The 26,445-nt window shown below is 40.0% G+C and overlaps 1 protein-coding gene across 8 annotated transcripts in view; it reads right to left on the bottom strand.

The window, feature by feature from the left end:
* Nucleotides 1-19,147, bottom strand: part of HSPA12A (heat shock protein family A (Hsp70) member 12A) — a 62,246-nt gene extending 43,099 nt beyond the window's left edge. Inside the window, exons 1-5 of one of the 8 annotated variants that reach the window (XM_081954377.1) lie at nucleotides 18,902-19,147; nucleotides 9,443-9,528; nucleotides 8,609-8,733; nucleotides 2,760-2,946; nucleotides 114-218 (exon numbers count right to left, since the gene is read on the bottom strand). In XM_081954377.1, coding sequence (XP_081810503.1) covers nucleotides 114-218; nucleotides 2,760-2,946; nucleotides 8,609-8,733; nucleotides 9,443-9,528; nucleotides 18,902-18,929 — 531 coding nt within the window. In that variant the 5' untranslated portion in view covers nucleotides 18,930-19,147. Of the gene's footprint in view, nucleotides 1-113; nucleotides 219-2,759; nucleotides 2,947-8,608; nucleotides 8,737-9,442; nucleotides 9,529-11,196; nucleotides 11,270-12,540; nucleotides 12,709-16,695; nucleotides 16,768-18,901 lie in introns of those variants that run through there. The other 7 variants (XM_081954375.1, XM_081954373.1, XM_081954372.1 and 4 more) reach the window with 7 other exon arrangements.
* Nucleotides 19,148-26,445: the final 7,298 nt, after the last annotated feature.

A 26,445-nucleotide genomic window follows, 5' to 3' on the forward strand; every position in this document is an offset into this window, starting at 1 on the left:
TATCAGAGAAACTGCTGCAGGCTGGAATTTGGCAAGGTTAAAATGGTTGGGCTGCATTTGTGACAGCTACAAATATAAAGAGCTGGAAATAGAAGTTGAGGGTTTTTTTTTACCTTTAATGCTTGTTCCTTAAAGTACTGCAGAGCATACGCAAATATTTCAAGGGCCTTGACTTTCTTGCCATTTGCTGCTGACAAGTCAGTTTCCAGAGTGAGATTCTGAAGAAGAAAATAATTTTCAGAAGTAATAAATATTAAACCATGCTTTGATAGGCTGCTTAGTGACCGTTCAAATTTATGATGAACTTACAACCCAGATTCGAAGTTCTCATTATTGCCCCCTATGGTCACATAACCAAAATTCCACTGCTCAGCAACTAGGCCTCATTTAAAACCGATCCTACAGTCACGTGATCATGTTTTATCATGTTTTATCATGATCATGTTTTATTAAACAGCGGCGTTTACTTTCAGTTTTTAGCGAAACGACCTCCATAGCATACGCAAATATTTCAAGGGCCTTGACTTTCTTGCCATTTGCTGCTGACAAGTCAGTTTCCAGAGTGAGATTCTGAAGAAGAAAATAAGTCCTTGACTTATTAAGCAAGGAGTTATAAGCAGTTTGACTTATGATAGGCTGCTTAGTGACCGTTCAAATTTATGATGAACTTACTGGGAGTTACTTACAACCCAGATTCGAAGTTCTCATTATTGCCCCCTATGGTCACATAACCAAAATTCCACTGCTCAGCAACTAGGCCTCATTTAAAGCCGATCCTACAGTCACGTGATCATGTTTTATCAAACAGCGGCATTTACTTTCAGTTTTTAGCGAAACGACATCCATAGAGATACTGATATGCCTAATGCCATTGTAGAGCTATCCCAAAAGAGGTTGGACAGGTTCCATTAGGGCGATAAGTAGAGGACTACATCACTGGAGAGATTGATCCTCCTCTTGCGCAGATGAGAGAAAGTGAGAAGCGTTATTATTGCTAGTTATGCCTTGATACTATATAATCAGGGGAAACCGCTACAGAAATTTTTCCCACTTTTTTATCTATCCCCATAAAGGTAGCACAGGTAATAAATGCCTTATCTGTCTCACATATCAATGCTGGACGGTATGCAAAGTGAGGGTCCCCCTGAAAGCAAGGTGGCGGCGTAGGGATTTATGAAAAAACGCTAACTCCAGGAGTAGCTATGGCTGGGGCAGGAAGACAACAGAGAACTTCTAGGAAAAGGGTTGAAGCCTTTAGCTTTCTATTTGATGGGCTCGGCTATTTTGCTATACAGGTAGTCCTCGATTTACGACCACAATTGAGCCCAACATTTCTGTTAGGGAGACATTTGTTAAGTGAATTTTGCCCCCATTTTACGACCTTTACATTTGCCTCAGTTGTTAAGTGAATCACCGCAGTTGATAAGTTAGTAACTCGGTTGTTAAGTGAATCTGGCTTCCCCATTGACCTGGCTCGTCAGAACGTCGCAAAAAGTGATCACATGACCTAAGGATGCTGCAATGGTCGTAAGTATGAGCCAATTGCCAAGTATGTGAATTTTGATCACTTTGGTCATGGGGATGGTACAAATAATGTAACTATGAAAAATAAGTCACTTTTTTCATTGCTGTTGTAACTTTGAACAGTCACTAAATGAACTGTTGTAAGTCGATGACTACCTGTATGGAAATGTGTGATGGATGGGACATGGGTATGCTCATTTCACCTATCAATGACTCCTTGAAGAATCCATTTGCACACCCCTATTATCCTGGATTTTCATTTCAATATGATTTCACATTTATACTTGACTATGTTTATAAAAGACAGACCTGCAATACGAAGGCTTAAATAATCCTATATTTATCAGTGAGTTTACTCATAAATGGCTTGTTCACAAGGAAATTCCATCCCATACATTCCAAGACATACATGCATTCCTCAACTTACAAGTCACTTAACAACTGTTTGCAATAATGACACCCTCAGAATGAGTATGTTACGACCTATAAGGCATTTCCCGCCATCATAAACTGTCGCACTGGCCCGCCAATCCCATTGATTCACTTTTACACCCAATTGCCAAGTGCCCTGCAATCATGTGATCATTATTTGCAACTTCTCTGCTGGCTTCCCCAGAAAGTCAATGGGAAACCAGCAGGGAAGGTTGCAAATGGAGGAGACATTGGATTTGAAGTACCTGTATGCAGAGAGGGGAAACCTGGCAGAAACACAAACATAACTTTTCTGAAGCTTTCTGTGCAGCTGTGGAGAATCTTGGCAATCATATTAGACCTGCCCAGGAAGGAGGCAGCATATTTCAGAGAGAAACCCAAAATAAGAAACACAATTAGAGTCCTGGAGGACTCTAGTCAGGACTAGATTTAGAGGAAAAAGTTTAGAGTATCCATAGCCTAGAATTTCCCAGGGTATATCTATTAGGTTAGAAGGTTATAGCTTTAGCTTGGCGAGTTCTATTTATCAGAGGTAATTAAGTACAGAACTGGACTCAATTAGACTTTACAGTTTTTGGGCTTAGTCCTAACATTTTCAGAACACAAGAATTTTCCCCTCTGCGCCTGTGTGCGTATAAACCCTGCTTTTAAAGAAAATGGGTACAAAAAAAAAAATAAGATGTAAAAACGCTGCAGAAAAATATCATTTATTTATTTGGGTAGTATGTTAAAATATAATGTTCATTATATCAAATGAACATCGAACATTCTTAGGTAGAATATAAAATGGATTCACTACTTACACTGCTTGTGTGGAGCTTCATCTTAAATTTTTCAAAATATAGCCAGTGTTTTGATTCATTAGGATCTAGGTCATGATAGAAATCTCTAGCCGCATAACCAAAACTATGGAACTTTCGTTCTGGGGTCAAGAGAATAGTTGTTGGTGTCTTCTGGTTAGCCACACCAGGATCTCCTCCTTCCCATCGCCTAGAACATAAGAGAAAATAATTTAAAATCCATCAAAGTTTGACATCTATTGCTATTCAACCTGCGTAATTTAATCCATGCAAACACAGTAGCTTTGTGGAATTATTTAAAAAAAAATCAGTATACAACCTTCTAAGAGGTTTTTTTTTAGCAATTGCAGGCTGGGATTTAGAGGTTCTGAAGGAAAATCCACCAAAAATTAGGTATAAAGTGTGCCACTTTTCTCACAAAGTGCCCCCGAGCACTAACGGACAATCCACAAGCAAAAGCTTATTGTCGCCAGATCTTGCTTGTGGATTCCTATGATGGGTCTGTATGAGAAGAAAGCAGATGGGTCAATTGCCCAAAGCATTGTAATTCCTGTTTCCTCAGATGTTTTACAAAGAAAAGCATCAAGTATTTTATATAACAGAGCCCTATTTTAAAGATGTGTTCCCTACGGCCCTTGATTATTAGGAAAAAAAACTCCTTTAACTGTATCGGTTTTGAGTAGTTCTTGGTTCGGAGAAGGAGGCTCGTACTAAGGTGAGCTGGACAGCAGCAGCCAGGTTCTGCCCCAGCATGCAAAACATATAAAAAGCATGGTACATGCACTGGCAGGGAAACGGTGGCTCAGTGGCTAAGATGCTGAGCTTGTCAATGAGAACAGTCGGCAGTTCGGCGGTTCGAATCCCTAGTGTCGCGTAACAGAATGAGCTCTTGTTACTTGTCCTAGCTTCTGCCAACCTAGCAGTTCGAAAGCATGTAAACATGCAAGTAGAAAAATAGGAACCACCTTTGGGGGGAAGGTAACATTCCATGAGCCTTCAGCGTTTAGTCATGCCGGCCACATGACCACAGAGACGTCTTTGGACAGCACTGGCTCTTTGGCTTTGAAACGGAGATGTGCAATGCCCCCTAGAGTTGGGAACGACTAGCACGTATGTGTGAGGGGCACCTTTACCTTTAAAAGCACTGGCACTGCATTTAATACAAGAGACTATATTGAAGAATCAAATAATAAAGAGCATAAAGTGTGTATATTTTGTGGGTGAGTTTTTTTTCTCCTTGCTGTAGCACATTGTTTATTATTAACAATGTCAATAACTCAAGTGAGCTAAACCTCTTAGGCTTTTCAGGTGAGGTCATTTGTCAAAAGGGCACACTAACTGATCACAACCTCTTACTCTTGATTCAATACATTAGCACTGCACAATTGTTTCTTAGCAATAAAACATCCTTTGTTCTCAGCCCATGAAATTCTCTTCTCAATATATAATTAGGAGCTCATTATAGAGCAAAGAGAATCCCAGTGGCTTGTTTGTGAAAGGGGGGGGGGGGGAAATACACAAATTGCAAACGTCTTATTAAATTAACAAATGATAACTGTAGATAATAATATCCAAATATCTTGAATTAGACTTTAGTGGAGGCACATGGTAATCTGGAATTTGTGGTTAAAAAAAAGAGAGAGAGAGTTTGAAATGCATCATTTTGTGCCATTCAGAGTCTGAATTGAGATTGCTGCTTGTGAAATCCTGTGCACCAGCTGCACAATCAAAGCAAAGGAAAAAAAATATTGTTTTGATTGGGAATCCTAATAACTGTAATTTTGACTCATTTTTTATCTTATTTTAACTGCAATAAACCTTTTGAATCCCTTTTTAGTGCTCTTCTGTTAGGCACACACGGTGCACCCTGTGGCTAAGATTCACAGAGCTATCTTTAGTATACAAATGATTTTTTCTATCAAACCCTTCCTCAACTTGGATGGTCCCAATGTTTAAGAATTGCCAATGTGCCCTGAGACTGTGCTTCAGACTATACACACCAGTGCCCAAAATTCAGCTGGCAGAGAATCTCAGCTTTTATTTAATAATAGCAAAACCTGTATTTCTTGTCTTCCTTTAGGATGTAAAGATGAATAATACTGTGCGAAATGTTACTAAAAGAAAGGTTTACAACTTCTGACAGATTCAGGTTGGGATTTCCCTAGTCCTTTCTACTTTCTTATAACTAAGAAAAAAGGAACAGATTCTGACCTAGATTTTGGCTTGTTCAGGCCTCTAATGCACAATGATTGTTGAGAATACAAATCCTGCCCCACCATAAGGAGTAATAGCACAAGACAAAAGGCCAATGCACTCCAACAATTAAATCCTGCACTGACTTGGGATAACTCTTAAAATGCACAATCACAATCTTGCATAATATACATATGTTGGTTGAACCAGAAGCTTTGTATAACCATAACATTTCCCACCAAGATATAGTTAGGACTATCCAGAGAGGATATAGTTCAGCAGAAAACCATATGCTTTGCATGCAGACAGTCCAGGTTCAATCCAAAGCATTTCCAAATAAGACTTATTATAGTCACTTAGGTCACTTAGGTCAGGGGTCTCCAACCCTGGCAACTTTAAGCCTGGTGGAGCTTCAACTCCAAGGTTAGAGACCTCTGACTTAGGTGAAACTAGTCAACTAGTGCTTATTAATCAAGAGTGTTTGTGTACACAAAGCAATAGCCAACTTCTTATAAGCCTGTTTCCTATAGTCTTAGGTTTGTTTTATTTTATAAGAGTCGTATTTTAAGAAATTCCAGTGGTAGAAAATAGTCGCATTGCTTATTAACAAAGCATTGTCCATTTACTTCTGCAGACATTTTAATTTTAATACTATCAAAGAAAAGGCTAAGCGTACATGAACGATAAGAGAAAATATTCAGACCTGATGAAACCCTGGTCCCTATTTATTCATCCAGCCTGTCACATTTTTCCCCTGGCCCATCCTAGTATGGAATCTCTGCAACTCTGCCCTAAGCTGATTCTCCCATTCTACATCTCTACTCTGTATCAAGGAACCTTGGCAACTCCTGCAGTATTTTTATTATGCATTCCGAGAACTATAAATAAAGTCTTCCCTGTCACTCTTCTCTGTTAAGCACTTTGATGTTAACAGGGAAAGGTTAAGAAGCAGGAGTCAAGACTTGGCTTAATTGCATCGTTCTTAGGATGGTTTGATGAAGTCAAAGACAATATCAGTAGCACAGTAGTATATGCTTGGAGTCACTTAATTGTGTGTTTTAAGCTACTTTGTTTCAGTGAGAGACAAAGCCTTACTAAGGCTTTTTACACAGCCTTAGTAAGATTGCACTTGGAATACTGCATCCAATTCTGGTTATCACAATATAAAAAGATATTGAGACTGGAAAGAATGCAGAGAAGAGGGGCAAGAATGATTAGGGGGCTGGAGGCTAAAACATACGAAGAATAGTTACACAAATTGGGTATGTCTAATCTAATGAAAAGATGAGACTAGGGAAGATATGATAGCAATGTTTCAATATTTGAGGGACTCAAATGTTTGTCATCTCTGATACTGAATCACAAACAACTAGAAGCCTCTGTGAAGGAGGTCAGAAGGACCAGTTTCTCTACATTAAAAGCAAGAGGGTTTTATGCCATACAGAAGCTACAATAATTCATTTCCATGCTAGCCCAACAACTGAACAAAAAGCATGACAAAGGCTTGAGCTTCAACTGAGCATTTTAATTTTCTTTCCTTTGCTGCTTCCCTCCCCACTTCACCTGCAGTTTTAAAGCTGGAGAGAAGAATAAGATTTTTCTATGATTATCTGCATTCCAGGTAATAACAGAAATTGCAATCTGTTGTGGCACTTGCATTCATAACTGTTGTTATGGCAGAATGGCTGGCAACTTGGAGCTGTATTTGTTTTCCTTTTGGAGAGGAGCTATAAGAAATGTTTTACATCTTATAGAACAGGATAGCAGAGGAGATTGGCTTACTGACCCCTTCCAGCTCTATGATTTTGCTTGGGCTAACAATTTTGCAATCACAACTTATCAGAAGCTTCACACTCAATTACACATCTCCCAATCCACTCCATTGATTTCTCTATGGCTGTGTTAACAATAGTTACAAGAAAGTAATTTTGCCCTGTTTACATTTTATTGAAAATGAATAGTAGAAAAGGATCAGTGCGAAGCAGTAAGAAAATTGTGGAAGGGTGAGGGTTAATGAAAAAGAGTAAGATAGAACTAACATTTTTTTCTTTTAATGTAAACATCCTCAAATGTAATGTAGCTAGAAATTACATTTCCTGCAATAAATATCTTCCAAAGTACACAGATTACGTAAATATTGACTTTGCAATTCTATCCGCATTACCAGTTATCACAGAGTTTAATAAACTTAAGCCATATTTAACTGCAAGATTTTTTGTACTCCATTTATTTATTTATTTTAAAAAGATCTCTAGATATAATTCTGAAAAAGAACTCACAAGAAGTACTGTTGGGATTTCTTATGTTTATTTTTATGAACTTTTTGAACATATAGCTTGGATGGGTAAATACTACTTGATAGTATTTCACACTGATTCAGTTTTCACTTTTGAACTAATCTTCAGATTTGATTTAGTATTCACAATTCACAACTTCTGTAGGATTTGTTTTTTATTGCAGATTAATGGAAAATTGCAAATCACAGGAAAAAAGCCATTCTAAGGCTTTTTTTTTTTTTTAGAAAAAGGAAATACATTGCATTACAGTATTGGCCATTCCATTTCTAACTATAGAAGTCTGAAATCTGGTTTGCAGAAAAATTCTCATTTCTAAAAACCTTTGAACATTTCTATAAAACTAAAAATACTTTTATTTCCTATTGTTTTATGAAATGCTGGTGCTATTGAGATAATTGCTTATTTCCTTATGTCTGATGCCTCTAGTTGAAAATGCATCATCAGATATGTCTGGAGATAAGTAGAATGAAGTTTCTTAGCATCCATTCAAATTTATGACAGGCACCCCCCCCCCCCCCAAAAGACTTACGTTTTCAAGTTTTTCTTGAATTTTTTTGACAATGTCCAATCTCCCTGGGGTTGAGGGCACTGTGATGTGGGTTACAACATACATTTTTGTTTCTAATAGTGATTAACATGTAATATCATAGTTTTGGGTCATTCAGTAGTTTGTGGGGGGGAGGGATAGGTATAATCGATATACTAATGACAATTCTACTCTAGAGAAGATCAGAATAGGCTGCACATCTTTTGAGGTGAAGACAGGATGTGTAAGGGCAAATACACTGAAATTAAATCCTCACTTATTGTAGATTCTGTGATGTTTCTTCCTAAATATAGGAATTGGGAAATCTGCCTGCCTCCATTGGGTTACACTCACTCAGAAATAATAATTTAGTGTGGCTTTTAAAATATTTCTACATTCATTTAGGCAGATAAAATCAAAAGGTATCCCTATCTGTAAATAAAATAAGCACTAATCAAACCAGCAATTTACCACAGAATAATATAATTCTTTATATTTCCCCTTGTCCATTACATGTTGATTAAGTTAATAGCACTTATAGCAATAGCACTTAGACTTATATATCGCTTCACAGTGCTTTACAGCTCTCTCTAAGCAGTTTACAGAGTCAGCATATTGCACCCAACAATCTGGGTCCTCATTTTACCCATCTCAGAAGGATGGAAGGCTGAGTCAACCTTGAGCCTGGTGAGATTTGGACTGCCAAATTTCAGCCAGCCAACAGAAGTAGCCTGCAATACTGAACTCTAACCACTGTGCCACCGCATTTCCTTTGTGTTCCCTTAATTAAAAAACCACACAGCTCCAAACACCGAGGGCAGGATATGGGTCCTCACCTCATTACGTGAATACATTCGGGTTCCTTGGTGAAGCTGTAAGCGTAACCACTGGAAGTTGTGCCAAAGTCAATAGCCACCACAACAAGAAATGTCTGCTCCTCGGCATCATTTGCATCTGAGTCCTTCTGTCCAAGGAACAGAAACGAGATGGTTCAAGGAGGAGTTGTAAACATTTCTGGCTCTGTTTGATTCTCCTTTGATACAGTTCAGGAGCTGAAGACTGAAATGATTGGGCAACAAAGCTGACCTTTTAAACAATAATGTTGTAATGGTTTTGAAATAATGGTTATGTGCCATCAAATCATCTTTGACTCCTAGCAACCACATAGAATTTCATGATGGTGGTGATAATGATGATTTGGTCATATTGATTAGGGATTTCCAGAGCTGGAATCTAATACATTTATAAAATACTAGGTTGTAGAAAGCTAATACAGGTAGCCCTCAATTTACTGTCACAACAGAGCCCAAAATTTCTGTTGTAAAGTGAGACATTAAGTGAATTTTGCCACTTTATGACCTTTCTTGCCACCATTGTTAAGCAAATCACTGCAGTTGTTACATTAGTAACATGGTTGTTAGTGAACCTGGCTTCCCCATTGACACTGCTTGCCAGAAAGTTGCAGACGGTGATCACATGACCCCAAGACACTGCAACTGTCATAAATACGAGTCAGCCAGCCACCTGAATTTTCATCCCCTGACCACGAGGATGCCACAATGGGTCCTTAAGTGTGAACAATGGTCATAAGTCGCATTTTTCTGTGCCATTGCAACTTTGAACGGTCACTAAATGAACTGTTGTCTACCTTTATAGGTGATAAATCTTACCGCAATGTGGGAAGGAGACAAGGGTGTGATTCCTGGATCTCCTAAACTTCTTGCTGGAGATGCATAGGCTGATGCTGAAACTGCGTCTGAAAGAAAAGGGAGGCGTTTAATGAACTTGGTATCTTTCAAAGATGAAGAATGGGCATCCAAAAGGGCATTCCTTCCCATTGCCAAGTTGGTTCAGAGCCAGAGAACAACCAAAGCAATGCACATAACAATCTTCTGCATTACTGATTTCAGTATTTAATGCCACGGTCATTTAAAATTTAAATGCCATTCTTCTAACCATGAATAAACTGGACTATTCATTTTGACTAAGCCCCTAAGGGTAGATGTAGTATGGGGATATGTCTCCCACATTCCTCCATTCCATCTTCTTTTCTTCAGGAGTTCGGGTTTAATTCCATGATGCTTGGGATCTTAGAACTATTTACTTATCTTCAGACAGAAATAAAGATGGTTAATAGTGGCTAATGCAGCAACGTAAAATATGAATAAAGTAAATCATATAGAATATAAAAGGATGCAGAACAAATGGATTGCCCTGCTGGTTCAAAGGGCAGGAAGCATATGCCAATGATTCAAACCATATCAGGCAAGTGTCAACAGAGGCTTCAATTGTGCATCTTGACCAAGATAGGAATTAGGAGAAATGTCTTATTCCATAATTGCTATTATGCTAGAAGCAGGGTGCCCATTTTTTCTTCAGCTTACAAAGCCGGCCTCTCCTTAAAGCAATTGTTTTTATTTTGTGAGAGCACGAGCTGGGAAATCAAAATGTATTTCTTGTGTCACTATTATTTTCTAGGGATATATAGATTGACTCTGATCTCTGAATGATCCAACATAAAATTAATTCACTTTTCCACTGTTTCATAGACATCTGATAAGATTCAACCATTGAATTTTCTGATTTCAGTTTGGAGATGTGATTTAATTCCAATATTTGATTGTATCCCCTTCAAACTAAGTCTCCAAATAAAGTTTTATGCATTTGCATTATTTTCACTTGAAAAGGAAGAAACTGATTTGAACTTGTTGGAATAGAATGTATTCTATGTTAGTTCATTCTAGCAAATATAGCAAGTTTCCTCTGAGTTTCCATGGTTACCATAATGAATCACACATCCTATAATCACAACAAGTGGGGTGGCGGGCTATTTAGTGAAATGCCATGTAAAGTAGTTGCATTCAAGAAATAAGCTTGCATAACAGTGATTATGTGATTCCGTCTGGTTTGGTTTCTAGGTATCGGCCATCTGTATAGCAAAATATGAAACCAAATTAAGTTGGTTCACTTAAAAGTTTTCTGAAATGCCACGGAGACAAAAACACATTTTTCCTTTGCATAACAGCTCCTGGCTTCTATTTATTTTGCAGCATTTCTCATTTAAAAAGCTTTACAGTGCTTCTTTTGTTGCTCTTTAATGCCTTAGTACTTCAGTGTGAGTTATGTATGCATGTTTCCCCAAATTCTTTCAATTCAAATGAACAAAACTTTCTCAACTTTCACTGACTTCAGTGAAACCCTTTTGTAGTAGTTCTTATAATGGCAAAACCAAAATGCTCTATTAAAAAATGGTACAGTAGTCCCTGTGGATTTTACTCCATTAGTCGTTGCCAACTATAGGGGGCAACATTTCAAGGTCATTGAGCCAGAGCTGTCCAAAGACATTTCCATGGTCATGTGGCCAGCATAATGTCATGAAGCGCTGTTACCTACCCACCAAAGTAGTACTTATTTATCTACACACATTTGCATGCTTTCAAATTGCTAGGTTGGCAGCAGCTGGGGCAATGGCAGGAGCTCATCCTGTCATGTGGCAGTCAGGGCTCAAACCTCAATCAGGCCTCAAATCCAGCCGACAAGCCTGTCATCTTCACCATCAAGCCACCACACTGCTCTCTACACAAAGAGAAACAAATCCCATTTAACAAACTGGAATAATTTTGTGTCATGTAACAATGATGTATTGGTTCTCATTATTGATACCAAGAGTGGATTTTATTTCCTGGATGAATGAAGATTTTGGAAATTATTCCATCACAGGGGAAAGTTTAAATCTCTTCATGATATACAAGATGGTCCTACCATAGACTGAGATAACATGTTGTATATGCACACCTATGCACACACACAGATACACAAACACTACACAGAGCCTGTTTGATGTGGTGGTTAAGGCATCAGGCTAGAAACTGGGAGACCATGAATTCTAGCCCTGCCTTAGGCACAAATCTATCTGAGTGACCTTTCTTTCTTTCAGTTCTAGGAAGGACAAACCACTTCTGAAAAACCTTGCCAAAAATAGTGGGAAGAGATTGACCAGGCAATTTATTAATTATATATAATAATATATATGGCTTTATATATAATAAAGCCATCATAATAAATAAATAAGTAAATGCAATTTAGTATTGTTTTCACTATATTGATAGTTGTTTAGTCCATGACTGACAGAAGGTTAGATGGTTGTGTTGCGCTGTTTCATTAAGAAACAAAACATGTGTACCTTGTTCTTGCACATGTCTTCCCAGAAGGAAGTTTTGTAGCGCTTTGTGGTAGATACCTTACATATTATTATTTGAGTATAGGTTTAAAAAGTCTAGCTCCTATGCACATAGTAGAGATAGTAGGTTCCCCTGTTGCAAAGTTCATACACTGTAGTAAATGATATGCTTGCTTGTAATTAGCTACAATGTAGGAAACTGAATATGCCAATTAAGATTTACTCAACAAGCCATGGCTAAAGCCATGATTTAGCACAATATATGAATACAGCTTCCAAGACAACTATGAGATTATGCCCAGTGAACTGAAAAAGAGAACTTTTAAATCTTGTGAGTAGAATATCCTGATTGAATATTATGTCCGTTTAACAATAACAGTAAAGACCAATTGATGACTGTTAGCTTCCAGATCTGAATTATCTATTCTCTTTATGATCTTCTTGTTTCTTAAAGATAACAACTTAAGTTGGCTGAAAGGACCCATAGATCCCCCTCCCCCTGCTGTTATATGGACAATGATAATGCACTTTCATTTTGAGATTTGATAGACTGTTGCAGCATAAAATGTTCTTAGCTTTTCATCTTACCTTTCCTCCAAATATTACAGCAATACATCTATTCTTGAAACTATGGACAATGATGAAAGATATTTGTCTGCAACTGTTTCTTAATATAGGAAAATGCATCTGGTATTTGAGAAACTTAACACTATAAGCACCAAATGCAATATTGTTTTAATCAGGCTGAAGACACATGATCACAAACTCAGATTTAAGGATGTCCACCTAACAAGCTACAGCTGAGTTGTCAGGTAAAAAAAAACATGAAAAATTTAAAGATACACCCTAAATGCATATTTTCCTGGGAGTAGCTACCACTGACCACTACAAGACTTTCTTCAGAGAAGACACATCCTGGAAGAAACTGCAAATGTTTTGTTTCTTAATGAAACAAAGTTAACACCATCACCTAATTTCAGTCAATCATGGACTAAAATGTATCAGTATAATGAAAATAAAGTTACTTAGATCATGGTCAGGATTCTACAGGGACTCAAGGTCAAAAAGTCCCATCACATAAATTATGTCAATCTTGGCAACTGTAGGAGCAGGGGTAGAATGAACAGCATGAATTTGGGGAAGTCGCTGATCACTGGGCATATCCAGACCTTCCAAAAGGTTGCTATGAAGCATGAAGCAACGTGGTCTTCCTGCTTCTTAAAGTCAATGATGCCACATAGATATATTTTACATTGCTAAAAGGTTTCTGTTCATAAAACTAATGTTTATGAGTAAGGTACATATCACGAATCTGCAGACACCTCTTTTGCCTACTACAGGGGTGTCCAAGGGCTGGCCTACTAGAACCACCAGGGGAGACAACATGAACCTCCTAAGGGAAAACTGCATTGCTGCCTCATTCTTTTGAGCACAAGGAAACTTCTCAACGTAAAGCACATCTACTTCTTCAAACCTGCTAATCATTTACTCATCAAATGTATATGATTATGGAGCCCAAAGAGCATGCAGTTACAAGCTCTGCCTTTTGGGTTCTACATATGATGTTGCAAAATGGGAGTGACATGCAGTGCTATGTTACATACTGGTCCTATATTGCTTCTGTCCCCTTTGCCCCAACCCACGGGCACCAGTGGAGCCCCCACCTCTTTTGTCCCTGCTCTGAGTTAAGTCTGAAGCAACTTTATGAGATTTTGACAAATGTTTTAATTTCACATGTTAATAAACAACAAGTCAAGATTAAGTATCAGGTTTCTTTAATATTCTTGTGATCAAAGACTTGCATGTCAGCAGTTTTAGCAGGGATCAATTGTATATAGTTTCCAGAACAGAGACCGGTGGGCAAACAACAGGCAGTCTTGGTAATTTAAGTTATGCCTGAGTCAAAACAAAAACTCTTCCCAAAGCAGCTTGATCTGAAGATTTGGGAGTAGCTTGTCCTATAGAATCAAAGGATGCAAACCACAGTCAGCCTTGTTTATTTAAAATGATTTCAAATTCCACCTCATCCTAAATTATGTATAAAAGAAAAGAGCAGGGGTGTCAAACTTGCATCGTCATGGTGGTGTCACATGACGTAGCGTGACTTTTTTCCCCTTTGCTAAACTGGGTGTGACGCATCTGGCCCACGGGCCATAAATTTGACAGCCCCGGGTTAGCGGAAGAGGAGGGTTTTTTTTTTAATGTTTTATTCTTAATCATGGGACTGAAGAACTTGCAAAGGACTTTGATGTCATTGTGATTGGGCAGGCTCAAAATAGGCAACTATGTTTCTAGAATTCCATTTTATTTTCTCTTACATGTACACTGCACATAAGTCCATTTACTTACAGCAGGGGTGTCCAAACTTGGGAACTTTAAGACTTGTGGACTTCAATTCCCAGAATTCCCCAGCCAGCCATGCTGGCTGGGGAATTCTGGGAGTTGAAGTCCACAAGTCTTAAAGTTCCCAAGTTTGGACACCCTGACTTACAGTATATGTAGGATCTGTAAGCTGTTCAAAATTTCAGCGTTTTTGAAGTGGAGTTCTACTCCAGGTACAAACCCAAGCATATTTACTACAGAGATACTCTGTGCGTTCTGCATGAGGGCTATTCATTTCATAAACCAATTCTATTTCTACAATTGTAAGTTGTAATTAATAAATTGTATAAATAAAATAGCACATCAAGGCCCTATAAGCCGGGATAAATCTTATATTTGCTACACTTTATCAAAATCCCTATTATTCCTAGGAGAAAGGGATTCCCTTGAACATTCCAAGAATAATTTCACCATATCTTTAGACCTGATAAGCATAGTAGCAAAAAAACCATCTCGGATTCTGGCTATCAGTGTTTACTTCAACTGAAGTAAAAGCAAGAACCAGAGCAGTGGTGTCAAACTTGCATTGTCATGAAGGCATCACGTGAGGTGTTGTAACTCCCTCCCCTTTGCTAAACTAAGTGGTGGCGGGGCCAACATCTGGCGCATCCAGCCTGCAGGCCACAATTTTGACACCCCTGATTGTGCATTGGTGCAATCCTTTCTTAGTTCTAACGCAAACTAGGCCTCCCTCACTCCCAGGAAGTTTCTAATACTTCGTAATAAAAGTGAGTAACCATTTATAGCACTGTGAAAAGTCACTGTGTTGTTGCTGAAAAAAACTACATGGATATGACCAGCAGTCACTAGGAACTTGACTAAGGAACACATTTAATTAAGCACAGTTGGTGTAATTCCTCTCATATTTTATAATTTCTGCTTCGTCCTATTGCATACAACCATTATATAGCCAGGGTTAAGATTTTTGAGGATCTTACACATGAGCCTTGCCTTAAAATTAAAGAGTTTATCAAAACATCAGCTGTGTAGGTTTGTTTGGCATAAAACCATTATTTTATTGCTGAACACTGCTACCCAGGAGGCCAGCTACAGCTGGAATAGATGCTTCCCAGCTCCTCAAAGAGTCTTATGTGTCCCTTGAATTATTACACCACTTTTTAATAAGAGTTATAGCATCTTCTCCCTAATAGCTTATCACCATCATCAGTGGTGGGATTCAAAAAAAATTTCCACCAGTTCTGTGGGCATGGCATGGTGGGCGTGGCAGGGGAAGGATACTATAAAATCTCCATTCCTCCCCACTCCAAGGGAAGGTTACTGTAAAATCCCCATTTCCTCCCAATAAGCTGGGACTCAGGAGGCAGAGAATAGATGGGGGCAGGGGCAGTCAGTGGTGGTACTGGTTCTCTGAACTACTCAAAATTTCCATTACCAGTTCTCCAGAACTGGTCAGAATACCACCTCTGAGCATCATCCCTTACAGCTGCCCCACCATGCATAGGGCACTATTCAACCTAATGCAGTGGGGAGGCAGTGGGAGCTGACGGTTGTAACCTTCCCCAACGCCACACCCTTCAGATGTGAGACTGTAAATCCCTGTTTGCTAGGAAGACAGGAGGGGTGGTCCAACTCATGGAGGATGGATGTTTCAGGGATCAGCTCCACTGTCTGTAAAGGCTTCTGCTGAAAAGGCTGCAATGCTGAGGGCCTGGAACCATCAACATAATTAATGGCTGATTTTTGCTGCAACATCTTGCAGCTTTCATCTCAAGCAGGTTTGCCTTTGTAACAAATTTTACTGCCACAAATGTCATTGTATTAATACACCATGTTTGTGGAATCCAATACACTATTTTGCATATTAAAAAATCTGCATTGTTAACAATGACACAGATGTCACAATCTCTTCATAGATCAAATTAGGAATTCAACTGAGTTTATGTATCTAAGTACTACGGGTTATGTATTTAAAATACTTGGGATTTATTTTAACACCGATTGATGCCAGTTACTTATATAAAATATACAACGTTCATTATATGACAACTAAAGGAATTTGCTTTTCTATTTTTTTTTTCAAATTCTATCTATCATATTTTAAATATTTACCACCAAAAGAAGATTTTAGTTCTTATTTGGGGGGTGGGGGTGGAAAGTCATTGTTCTTTTAAAAAAAATAGAGATGCCATTGTACAATATACATCCACAGTGCTAGTGTGGAAAATGCAACAATTTAAAGTACTTCCTTCACTTTTCCTCTGATATTTTCCCCCTTCTTACTTGTCTCTGATTCAGATACCCTCTATGTAATGCACCATTCAGTTGCTGACCTCAAGAGAAGCAGCTCTTAAATTACATTTCATGCCCTTCTATTATCAGCTCCATGCAGATCTCACTTACACTGACAGTAGGATTCAATTTTGCATGTCATCCCCAACATAAAAGAAGTTGCACAGCTAGCTGTTACTCTTTTGACAGTTCTGAAGAACTGGCATGTTTTACTAGCCACATGGGGACAGCCACACCCATGGCTGACTTGCACTTCCAAAGCCAGTACTACAGAAAGGGATCCAGGGAATCCAACCCCCTCCCATTCTGCATACACAAATAACTGCTGAGTAAGGTCAAGTTTGTCCTATTTCCCGAATGTTCTCCCCCCCCCCCCAAAAAAAACTATTCCTCTCTGATGAAGAGGGGAGAAGAACTACCCTAATTTGCACCTGCCGTTACTACTTTTTTAAGGGCCACAAAAATAAAGGTCGAAGGCCCCAGTAACCCCAGTTGCAACTACTCCCTTTAAAAACTGCAGTAGCTTAGAAAATACTGCCAAGGTGACCTATGGGACACATAATTTTGACCAATCACAACTATGAAAGCTGGGAAGGAGGACAGAAGGAACTGGCCAATAGTTTGGATTCCACTCTCTTGACCTCCTCTCCGAAATTTAAACAACTGGAGTTTTCTGCTTGCTACTATTTTTTAAAAAAAAATAGTAACAAGCATCTCCATTGTGATTTTAAAAGGGGACTTTTCCTTCTCTGTCTCCCCTCTGCCACCTCCTACTCGTGGTTACCTCTGCTACTCTCCTTACAGTTTAAATGCCCTTGGGGAGGAGGGGGGACACGCCTCCTCGGCCGGTTTCTACTATCACCGGTTCCGGGAAGCGCTGCATTGGCAGCCGCGGCCACCGGCGATCCGCACCCCGCCCAGCCGCAGAGCAGATGCAGAGGCCGGGAACACCCGCGGCTCAGCCTCGCCGGAGAAACGCGCCACCGCGCGGGGGGGGGGGCGGGGAGGAGGGAAGGAGGGGGCGGCAGCTCGGATTCCTCCGCATTGTTTTTTCCACCTGGATCCTACCGCCAGCCATTTCACCGCCCGATCTGCTGCTGCCCTCGCCTTCCCGGCCTTCGGGAAACGCGTGAAGCCCGGGCACTAGCCTCAGTCGAAGGAGACGACCACTTCGGCATCAACTCCTGGCCCGAAGCTTGTCAACAACGAGGAATGAGGCTTTTTTTTTTTAAAAAAAAAAGGGGGGGGGTTCCCACGCCTGGACATCCCCTATATATTATCTCTATTACAAATCATGCGCGGCCCGCAACTGAAGAGGGGGATGCCCCACCACGCGTAGAGCCAAACCCCTGGTAATCAAATCAGATCTGCCGATAAGTAGAACCTCCGTCCCTTATTAGCTCCTCAAGATGCTTCTAGCAGACATATTTCTCCGCTCAGGGGCAAAGTTTACGCTCAGGAAAAAGGACCAAATCTCACGGCCTCCCTTTGTCCCCAAACCAGCACTTAAGGCAGCGTCTCTCCACACCCCACACCCCCACACTTGTCAACTCTATGGCACGCGGGGCTGCTCAGCTCGTCTTATTTCGCTCCGGTGCCCGCACAATATATTTCAGATCCCACATCTAGCGACCGCATTCGCAAATGACAAAAAGTCCTGATCATGATTAACTGCAGGGTTGGGGGTGTATGTGTGTGTGTGGGGGGGTTGTTTTTTGCGTCTTGTGAATTTGGCCCGTTGTGTTCCGCTTCAAGCGTATTGCGCAAAGCCGCCCGAAAATGTAGAGAGCGGACCCAAATCTTCTGCGCGCGCTCATCCCGTGCGCGGACAGAAGTCGGTGCACGTGAGCGCTCTGCGCCGCGAACCCCGCGAGTTAAGACCGTTAGTATCTTTTGCAGCCCAGGTAGGGGCGCCTCCTTAATAATTCGCGGTTTTTTTGCTGAAATGATACTGACGCCAAGTCTGGTTTTTCACACGGGCTTCCTTTCTATTCAATGGTCACCTGGCAAGATTAGACGCCGCTAGGATGTGCAATGCGTGTTTTGCAGCATTAGAGTGGAGGGCGTCCCTTCCGAGGCTCATGACAGCCTGCAAGGCATAACCCGGGAGCCGAGAGGCTTCTGCCCCCGCTCCACCCCTCAAGCCCGGATCCCTTGCCTACCCGCTTCCAAGGAATCTTCTGCATATACTTATATATACTGCATTGCTTCGCGCGGCGATTTTTCCTGCTGACAAAGCTTCCTCCGAACCATGCAATGCCGCCACCCCCCCCCCCGCCCTGTCCCTGCCCGCCGCAGGACCCTTCAAGCCCATTACCTGCTGCGATGCCTTCGGTCCCCGCCATGTCTGAAGGCGTCTACTGCGCCCTCCGCTCTCTACTTCAATTACGCTAGGCGAGATCAGCAGGGAAGGAGGGAGGGGGGCAGACCCACAAGCGCGCCTCTCTCACTCAGCAGTCTGAGCCATTGGGCAGGAGCCGATTCTGCTGCAATCGCTTCCTTCCCAGATCTGCGGATGAGGAGTCCAGACAAGCCCCCTTCCCCCCTCCCTCCCGTCCCGATCCGCTTTTCCGTCTCTTCTCCACCCACGCCTGGCCGTGCAAGACAGCCGAAGGGAAAGGTTAGCGTTTGACCCCGCTGCTAGCCAGTCAGCCAGCCAGCCTCTCTCTCTCCTCCCTCTCCCCCCTGCTGCAAGGCTCTGGATGCTCAAAGTTCTGCAGCGCCCCTCCCCTTTTGAAGCGAGCGACTGGCCTGCCTCCCACCCCCTTTCACTCAGCTTGGGAGGAAATCGAAGACGCCTCTGACAAAGGAGGGTTTTGGCAAGGAGCCTCGCAAGGAATAGTGTGGACGTTAGGATCAGCAGACCACGTCGCCTTATTTGACATTTCCTTTCGAGGTGGTGCTTTAATGCATAGCTGCATAAAATAACAGTCCGAATTTACATAGAAGAGAATGCAGAAAACACTCAAGCCATAAATAAACCAGCTCCTGGGGCCCTTTCTGAAGATCAAATGGATTTGAGCCACTGCAGAAGACTTAATCCCAAGAGAGGCCCGGTGATAGTAGCAAAATGCTTTTTATGAACTAGACTAGAGTGAGGTTGGGGTATTGAGGGGAAAGGACAGCCACATAGGCTTTGGTTACTCTTACACACTAATGTGCAAATGGCTGTATATTTACCAGCTCCAAGGAACTACAGTGTTGGGCAAATTAAAACCAAATAGTAAAACCTGATACCTATTAATTGCATTGCAAAGATCTGTGCATCCAGCAGAGCAGACCATAAGAGCGAATTTCTAATTTTGCTCTGAATGCTTTAAAAGCTAATATCGCTCCTGATGGCACATCAATATTTTCCCTCTTCTTTTTTAGAATAGAATTCTTTATTGGCGAAGTGTGATTGGACACAAGGAATTTATCTTTTATTTAATGTACTCTTTACTTCAAGTATATTAATAATATAGTAAAAAAATCCAAATTTGTGGTTTTTAAAAGATTAAAAATAGATATGGATATAGCATATTTCACAATGTCCTTTAAAGAAATGTATTGAATGAATACCATCCCAGTTCCAAAATGTCTGTCTTCTCTATAGCTTGCTGAGTCAGAGAGAAATAAGAAGGTATCAGAAAGAAGGTATGACTCAGTGTGTCACAGGAAAAAGTCCTGAGAAAAAGTACGTATTTGTGCCTTCAAGTCAGTTTTCAACTCCTGGCAACTTCCTGGAAAAGTGCCTGCAGTTTTCTTGACAAGAAGTTTGAGAAGTGGTTTGCCAGCGCCTCCTTCCTAGGGCTGAGAGAACAATGACTGCCCCAAGGTGGCTTTGAACCCAGTGAGACTAGAATTCAGAGTCTCCCAGTTCTAGCCTGATGCTTTAACCACTACACCAGTGTCTCTAATATCTGCACCCACTTTTATTCTGACCCAATCAACTATTCACTTTGAGGTGGGAAACTATGTGGGTTCTGCCTTTCTAATCTCCCCCCCCCTTCCTCTACATTTTAACAGGTCATAAATAATAAAATCAGCTTCCTTTGATCTGGGGAGCTTCTCCCTCCCAACTTAGAGGTTGATTCAAACTCACCAGTACTTGATTCTCTTCTAATCTAATTCTAAGCCCAGTGTGCACACCTGCAATTGTACACCTGCGCCCTGCAAATTACTCTTATGGAAACTTATGGAAATTGGGACAAAAAGTGCCCAATGTTGATATATATTAATAGAAGTCTTAATGTTCTGACCTATGACTGCTGTAGGGCAAAATGAAATACAGGAAAGAAGGATAAGTATATTTAGACATATTGTAGCTTACAGAAATAGGAAAAAAATGTCTGTTCATTGTATTCAAAGCCATCTGACTTTAAAAAAAAGAGTCTGTGAGGCTTACAAGTTTTAAAAGAATACATGCTTTTTTAAAAAAAAAGGAACATGACCATCCAGACAAATCTGTATCATACTCACGATAAATCATTGGGGGCTCTACAAACTAGAAAACAACCTGGTCTTCAGAGACATGCCAACCATTTGAAGGGTGGGAGCCAAAGATATTCTTAGAGGAAAGCTATTGCAGGAGAAAGGTGTCATGACAGGAAAGATGCATTTTCTTGGTTCTGCAGAATGAAAACGTCTCACTGAAGGGACAAGCAAACATTACTGGATACCTTTGTATTTCTCTCTGTTGTAATTGAGATGCCTCAAATGTCAACTATTTTATCCATAAGAGTGTGATGAAAGTTTTACTGTGGACCACTGAAGTTTCTAAATTGTAATCAGAAGTTGGAAAAACCTGAATAACTATTATCACACAGAATAAATTTATTGGATTAATATCTGGATTCTGGTAACAAGCTTTCAAATGAACTGCCCCACCTCCCCATAGCTTCATCCACGCAAAGAAGCCCATACATCTCCCAGCATATTAGTTGCACACAATTGAATTCTACATTGATAAATGGTTATATTCACAATATGATCAATACCAGTTGGCTGGCTTGATATAGAACATAAACTGTACTTTCATGAAATGTATATATGAATTCTGACACTAGTTTTTCTTCCTCTCGCCTATAATCAAACCACAGAATAACTGCAGCACAAATACTTCACATGTGTTTGTAAGCTGTTCAGTAGAGAGGATATGCAGTTAGTCAGTAGATTCACATTTTATGCTAACATTAATCATCAGAAAATGTCCCTAAATTCTGACAGGAGACAACTTTTGTGATGGACCAACCAATTCCCCGAGCAATAAAATGTATTTATTGGAATCTAATGTATTATTTTTATGCAATAAAAGAAAAAATACTTTTTGTTTTACGTTCCTATCTTAATGGTCAGCAGCCGGGGACTAACCGTGTAAAAGTTGCTCATGCTGTCTACTCAGAGGAAACAAAATTGTTAGCAAACTTAGCAGTATCACTTAAGTTCCTTGGCTATTTGGGCAGAGTTGAACATGTCTTCAAACGCTCCAAGATACTTTACTAGCTCTTCAGATGTTCTGTTTTCCAGAAGTGAACCCTGGCACTTCAAAAGAGGCCCTTTGTCAAATAAAGTTATGGGAATCACTGCAGCACAAAAAATTGAAGAGATAGATTTATGGGAAAGGAGGCCAAACAGAGAAATGGTTCCATCCTTTAAACAAAACAAAAATATCTCTCTATTGAGCCAGGCTCAGCACTTAAATTAAGCATCAGCTGCTCTGGTGATGAGATTCTCCTATTCATTATTATACAAGAAATTCCCAGGGAGATAAGGACAGCCAGGCTCCAGAGCTCCAGGTCTTTTCTTTCACCCTTGCTGCCATGTAGTGAGGAGGAGTAACATCTGGTCTCCAGTCTGCTACAATTATATATTTAGAATCTGACACCTAATGCAAAGGAAACGGGACATTTTTTTACCGTGGGTTCTAGTATTTTAATTGCTGAAACTTCCAGATATTCCTTCTTCTGTACTATTCTTTTGTCACAGAATGTTAAAATGACATGATTTGGAAATGCCAACAATATGTATAATAGGAAGTAGAAGCATTTTGGCTATTTCCCTCCCTCCTCCCTTAAATGACTCAAAATAACCATGTAAACATGGAACCTGGGGATAAAAAGCATCTTTCTGAATATCTGTTATATGATGAAATCAATGTCTTCCAAATCAAGTTGCCTAAGTTACAGGCCTGACCGTAGGTGTTTTGTATAATGCAGGAACACACAGTTGGATATGTCACTAGTGAGAATAAAAATAAAACATCTCTAGGAAGCTTAGCAGCAAGGGTCCCCCCCCCCCAATTGTTTAAGAAATTGACACTGGTCCTATCCAACCCAGGAGGTTCAGGATAATAATCCAATCCTCTTGTGGCAATATGCTGACAAAATAGTGATATATGTAATAACATGGCTGCAATGACAAAGGTTTAGTTGGTTACAAAGTCCAACTGTGTTTAGACTGGTTTTGGCATTTTTATCCACTTATCAAGCAGGATAGGCAGATTATATAGCCCTATATTTATTTTATATTTATACTATGTATATTCACTGTTTTTAATATGACTGTACACCGCCCCGAGTCCCTTCTGGGAGAGGGGCGGTCTAGAAATTAAATAAAAGTTAAAAATAAAGTTATTACTATTTAATAATATTAAATATATCATCACATCATATTATGGTTGCCAGATGTTTAGGCTGGATTTGGCTTTTTTTTTCACCTATTGAATCTTTCCCGAGGAACTTGGATAAGCGGATGGTGTTTGATGGTGTTAAAGCTATGGTCAAAAAAAAAAAAAAACCAAGAAAGTCCAGTTGCCTCCTGAAAAAGCACTTTTGGGACAACCATGACTTGGATGACTGAAAATCTCTATAGACTGTGGTCTCAGGATATAAGCTGTTCCAAGTAAAGCTGCTTTTTGCAATTGACTAGCAGTGATTTTGTCACCATTGATGGTGTTTAAGTGGTGCTCCATATGTTTTGGGATTGCGGCAGTGGTGGGTTTCAAAATTTTTTAGAACCTCTTCTGTAGGTGTGGCCTGCTTTGTGGGAGTGGCTTGCCAGCCATGTGACTGGGTGGGAGTGGCTTGCCAGCCATGTGACTGAGTGGGAGTGGCTTGGCAGTGAATGTGACTGGGCGGGTGTGGCCAACTTGTAAAATGTGGTGAAACTCACTTAACAATGCTCTTGCTTAGCAACCAAAATATTGGCTCAGAAACTCTGGCATTTGAAGCACCCAAGTCATAAAGCTGTCAAGTTACAAGACCCTTGCACCTCTAACCCTTTAGAAAAAACCCCCAGGGATGTTTAAACTTGACAGCTTTAAGACTTTAAGGTTTAGATAGGACTCTTAGAGGCAGGCGGAACGATTGGTGAGCCAGCCAATCAGTGAGCGGCGGGAGGGGCAAGCGTGGTGCGGACAGGCAGGGGGAGGGAGCTGGAACTGGTTCTAAACAGCATGGTAGAGAACCAGCAGGAACCCACCCCTTGATTGTGGTCAAAGTATCTATTATTATTCATGCTATCTTTGCTTTCTTTTGCCACAGTCCTTCGACTTCTATTTGCAGATCTTTGCATAGTCTCTCTAAGTACGGTAACATCCATTATCATTATGTCTTTCTTATTGACAATTGTTTTGTCTTGGATGTTATGTAGTATTCTCTGTTTGAATTCTAAAGTCCAAAGCATTTGAGTTTCCTCATTTTCAATTACTTTCTCTATTTTGTGGTCCCATCCGTTTGCTTGCAGGCAAATGGTATTTTTTGCAGATATTACAACACACCATTATTGCTTCTTTGTAATGCCATTGTTTGTAGCCAGACTGTGTGATTTTCTTGCAGCTGCTAATTAAGTGGTCTGTTGTTTCTTCAGCTTTTTTTTTGTAGAGGGCACATTTGGTCTCTGTTGTTATCTTCTCGATTCTGGCTTTATATACAGTACATTGTTATAAGGCTAGTCTTGAGGAATTAAAATTAGTCCCTTCAATTTTTCTTCTCTTAGCTATTGCCAGGTCCGGTTCTTATCTGCTTTGCTTTCTTTTGGGGGGGAGGGGTGTTTATAATATTATTATTAATATACCACACAACTCTTGACAGTTTACTAATTGCTAAAACATTTAAAAGGAAGGCCCAATACAAAAACAAGAAAATAGTACAAAACAAAAATGACAAAGAAAACAAACCCAGATGGGAACAAAGAAAAGGAAGAAAGAGAAGTCAATTGTCCTTACCAAGGGCCTGGTTTTTGGGTCTATTCAAAATATTAGTGGGGTGAAGGCTATTCAAATCTCAAGGGGTACCTCATTCTAGAAGGCAAGTGCTAGTACAGAGTGGATACTCCTCTGAAAACCTGATAGGTGACAATGTTTAATCGGTGGAGCTAAGAGTCCACTAATCCTGATAAATTCAAACAGCCTGATACTATGGGACTAAATGTTGTCTCGAAAGCAACAGAACCAGCATCTTTAGTAGACCACCTGGGTAAATGGAATTTATGGTTGACAAAATTAGAAACTGAGCTTAATCAGAATCCTATGTCCATTCTATACAAAGTTATCTTTTTTTTAATTAAATTTTTAAAATAAGTTTTACAATTATTTCCCTCCTTTCCCTCCCTCTTCCCCCAACCCTACCCCTCTTCCCTCCCTCCCTCCCCCCTCCGACCTCCCAGAGCAGAATACAGGGTATAAACATTTAACAACCATACGCTAACATAAGCTAACTAATTTTAACATGTTACCATTCTTGTGCTTTAACTCCCCCTTTATTAAACTACCTTTAAATAAATTGTAGCATTCCTTATGCCTTCATTCATTAGCTAACTGAAATTTTTTAGTCCAGTATTTGTTTTGAATATAGTCAATCCATCTTCTCCGGTCCAGCTTATACTTCTCATCTGAGTGGTCCTTCAGATACACTGAAATTTTGGCCATCTCTGCTAAGTTTACTACTTTTAACGTCCATTCTTGGATAGTGGGCAACTCTTCCTTCTTCCAATACTGTGCCACCAACAATCTTGCTGCCGTTGTTAGGTTCAAAATCAAATTAGTCTCTATAACAGTACAATCTGAAACTATACCTAACAAAAACAACTGGGGCGTAAACTTTATCCTCTTTTTCAAAATATTTTGAATAACCCACCATATTTTTATCCAAAATGCTTTAACTTTTTTACAAGTCCACCAAATATGGTAATATGTGGCACTAACACAGTCACATCTATAACATTTAGATTGTAGATTCGCATACATACAGGCTAACTTTTTTGGATCTAAGTGCCATCTGTACAGCATCTTGTAAAAATTCTCTCTCAAGTTCTGAGCTTGTGTAAATTTTACATTTCTTACCCAGATCTCTTCCCATGTTTCCATCATTATTGGTTCTTCAAAATTTTGTGCCCATTTTATCATACAATCTTTAACTAATTCTGTTTCAGAGTCTATTTCTATCCAAACAGATACAAAGTTATCTTTTAATAGCAATAACACTTAGACTTATATACCGCTTCTACTTTACAGCCCTCTCTAAGCTGTTTACAGTCAACATATTGCCCCCAACAACCTAGATCCTTGTCTGACTTTGGAAAGGTGGAAGGTTGAGTCAATCTTGAGATGGTCAGGATCGAACTCCTGGCAGTGGGCAAAATTAGCCTGAAATACTGCAATACTGCATTCTAATCACTGTGCCACCACAACTCTGTAAGGCAGGCCATAAGTGAAATAATTCTCACTGGTATTAACTAAAATGTGAAATTATGGCTTATTTCTTTTATGTTTCCAGATAAACTGCTGAACAGACTTACTGTATATGTTAAAATACATGGGGACTGACATAGATTCAGTTTCTGTTTCATGATATAGGTAGCCCTTGACCTATGACCTAAATT

Source organism: Natrix helvetica, assembly GCF_964273705.1.
Source record: "Natrix helvetica genome assembly, chromosome: 5".
NCBI classification, from domain to species: Eukaryota; Metazoa; Chordata; class Lepidosauria; order Squamata; family Natricidae; genus Natrix; species Natrix helvetica.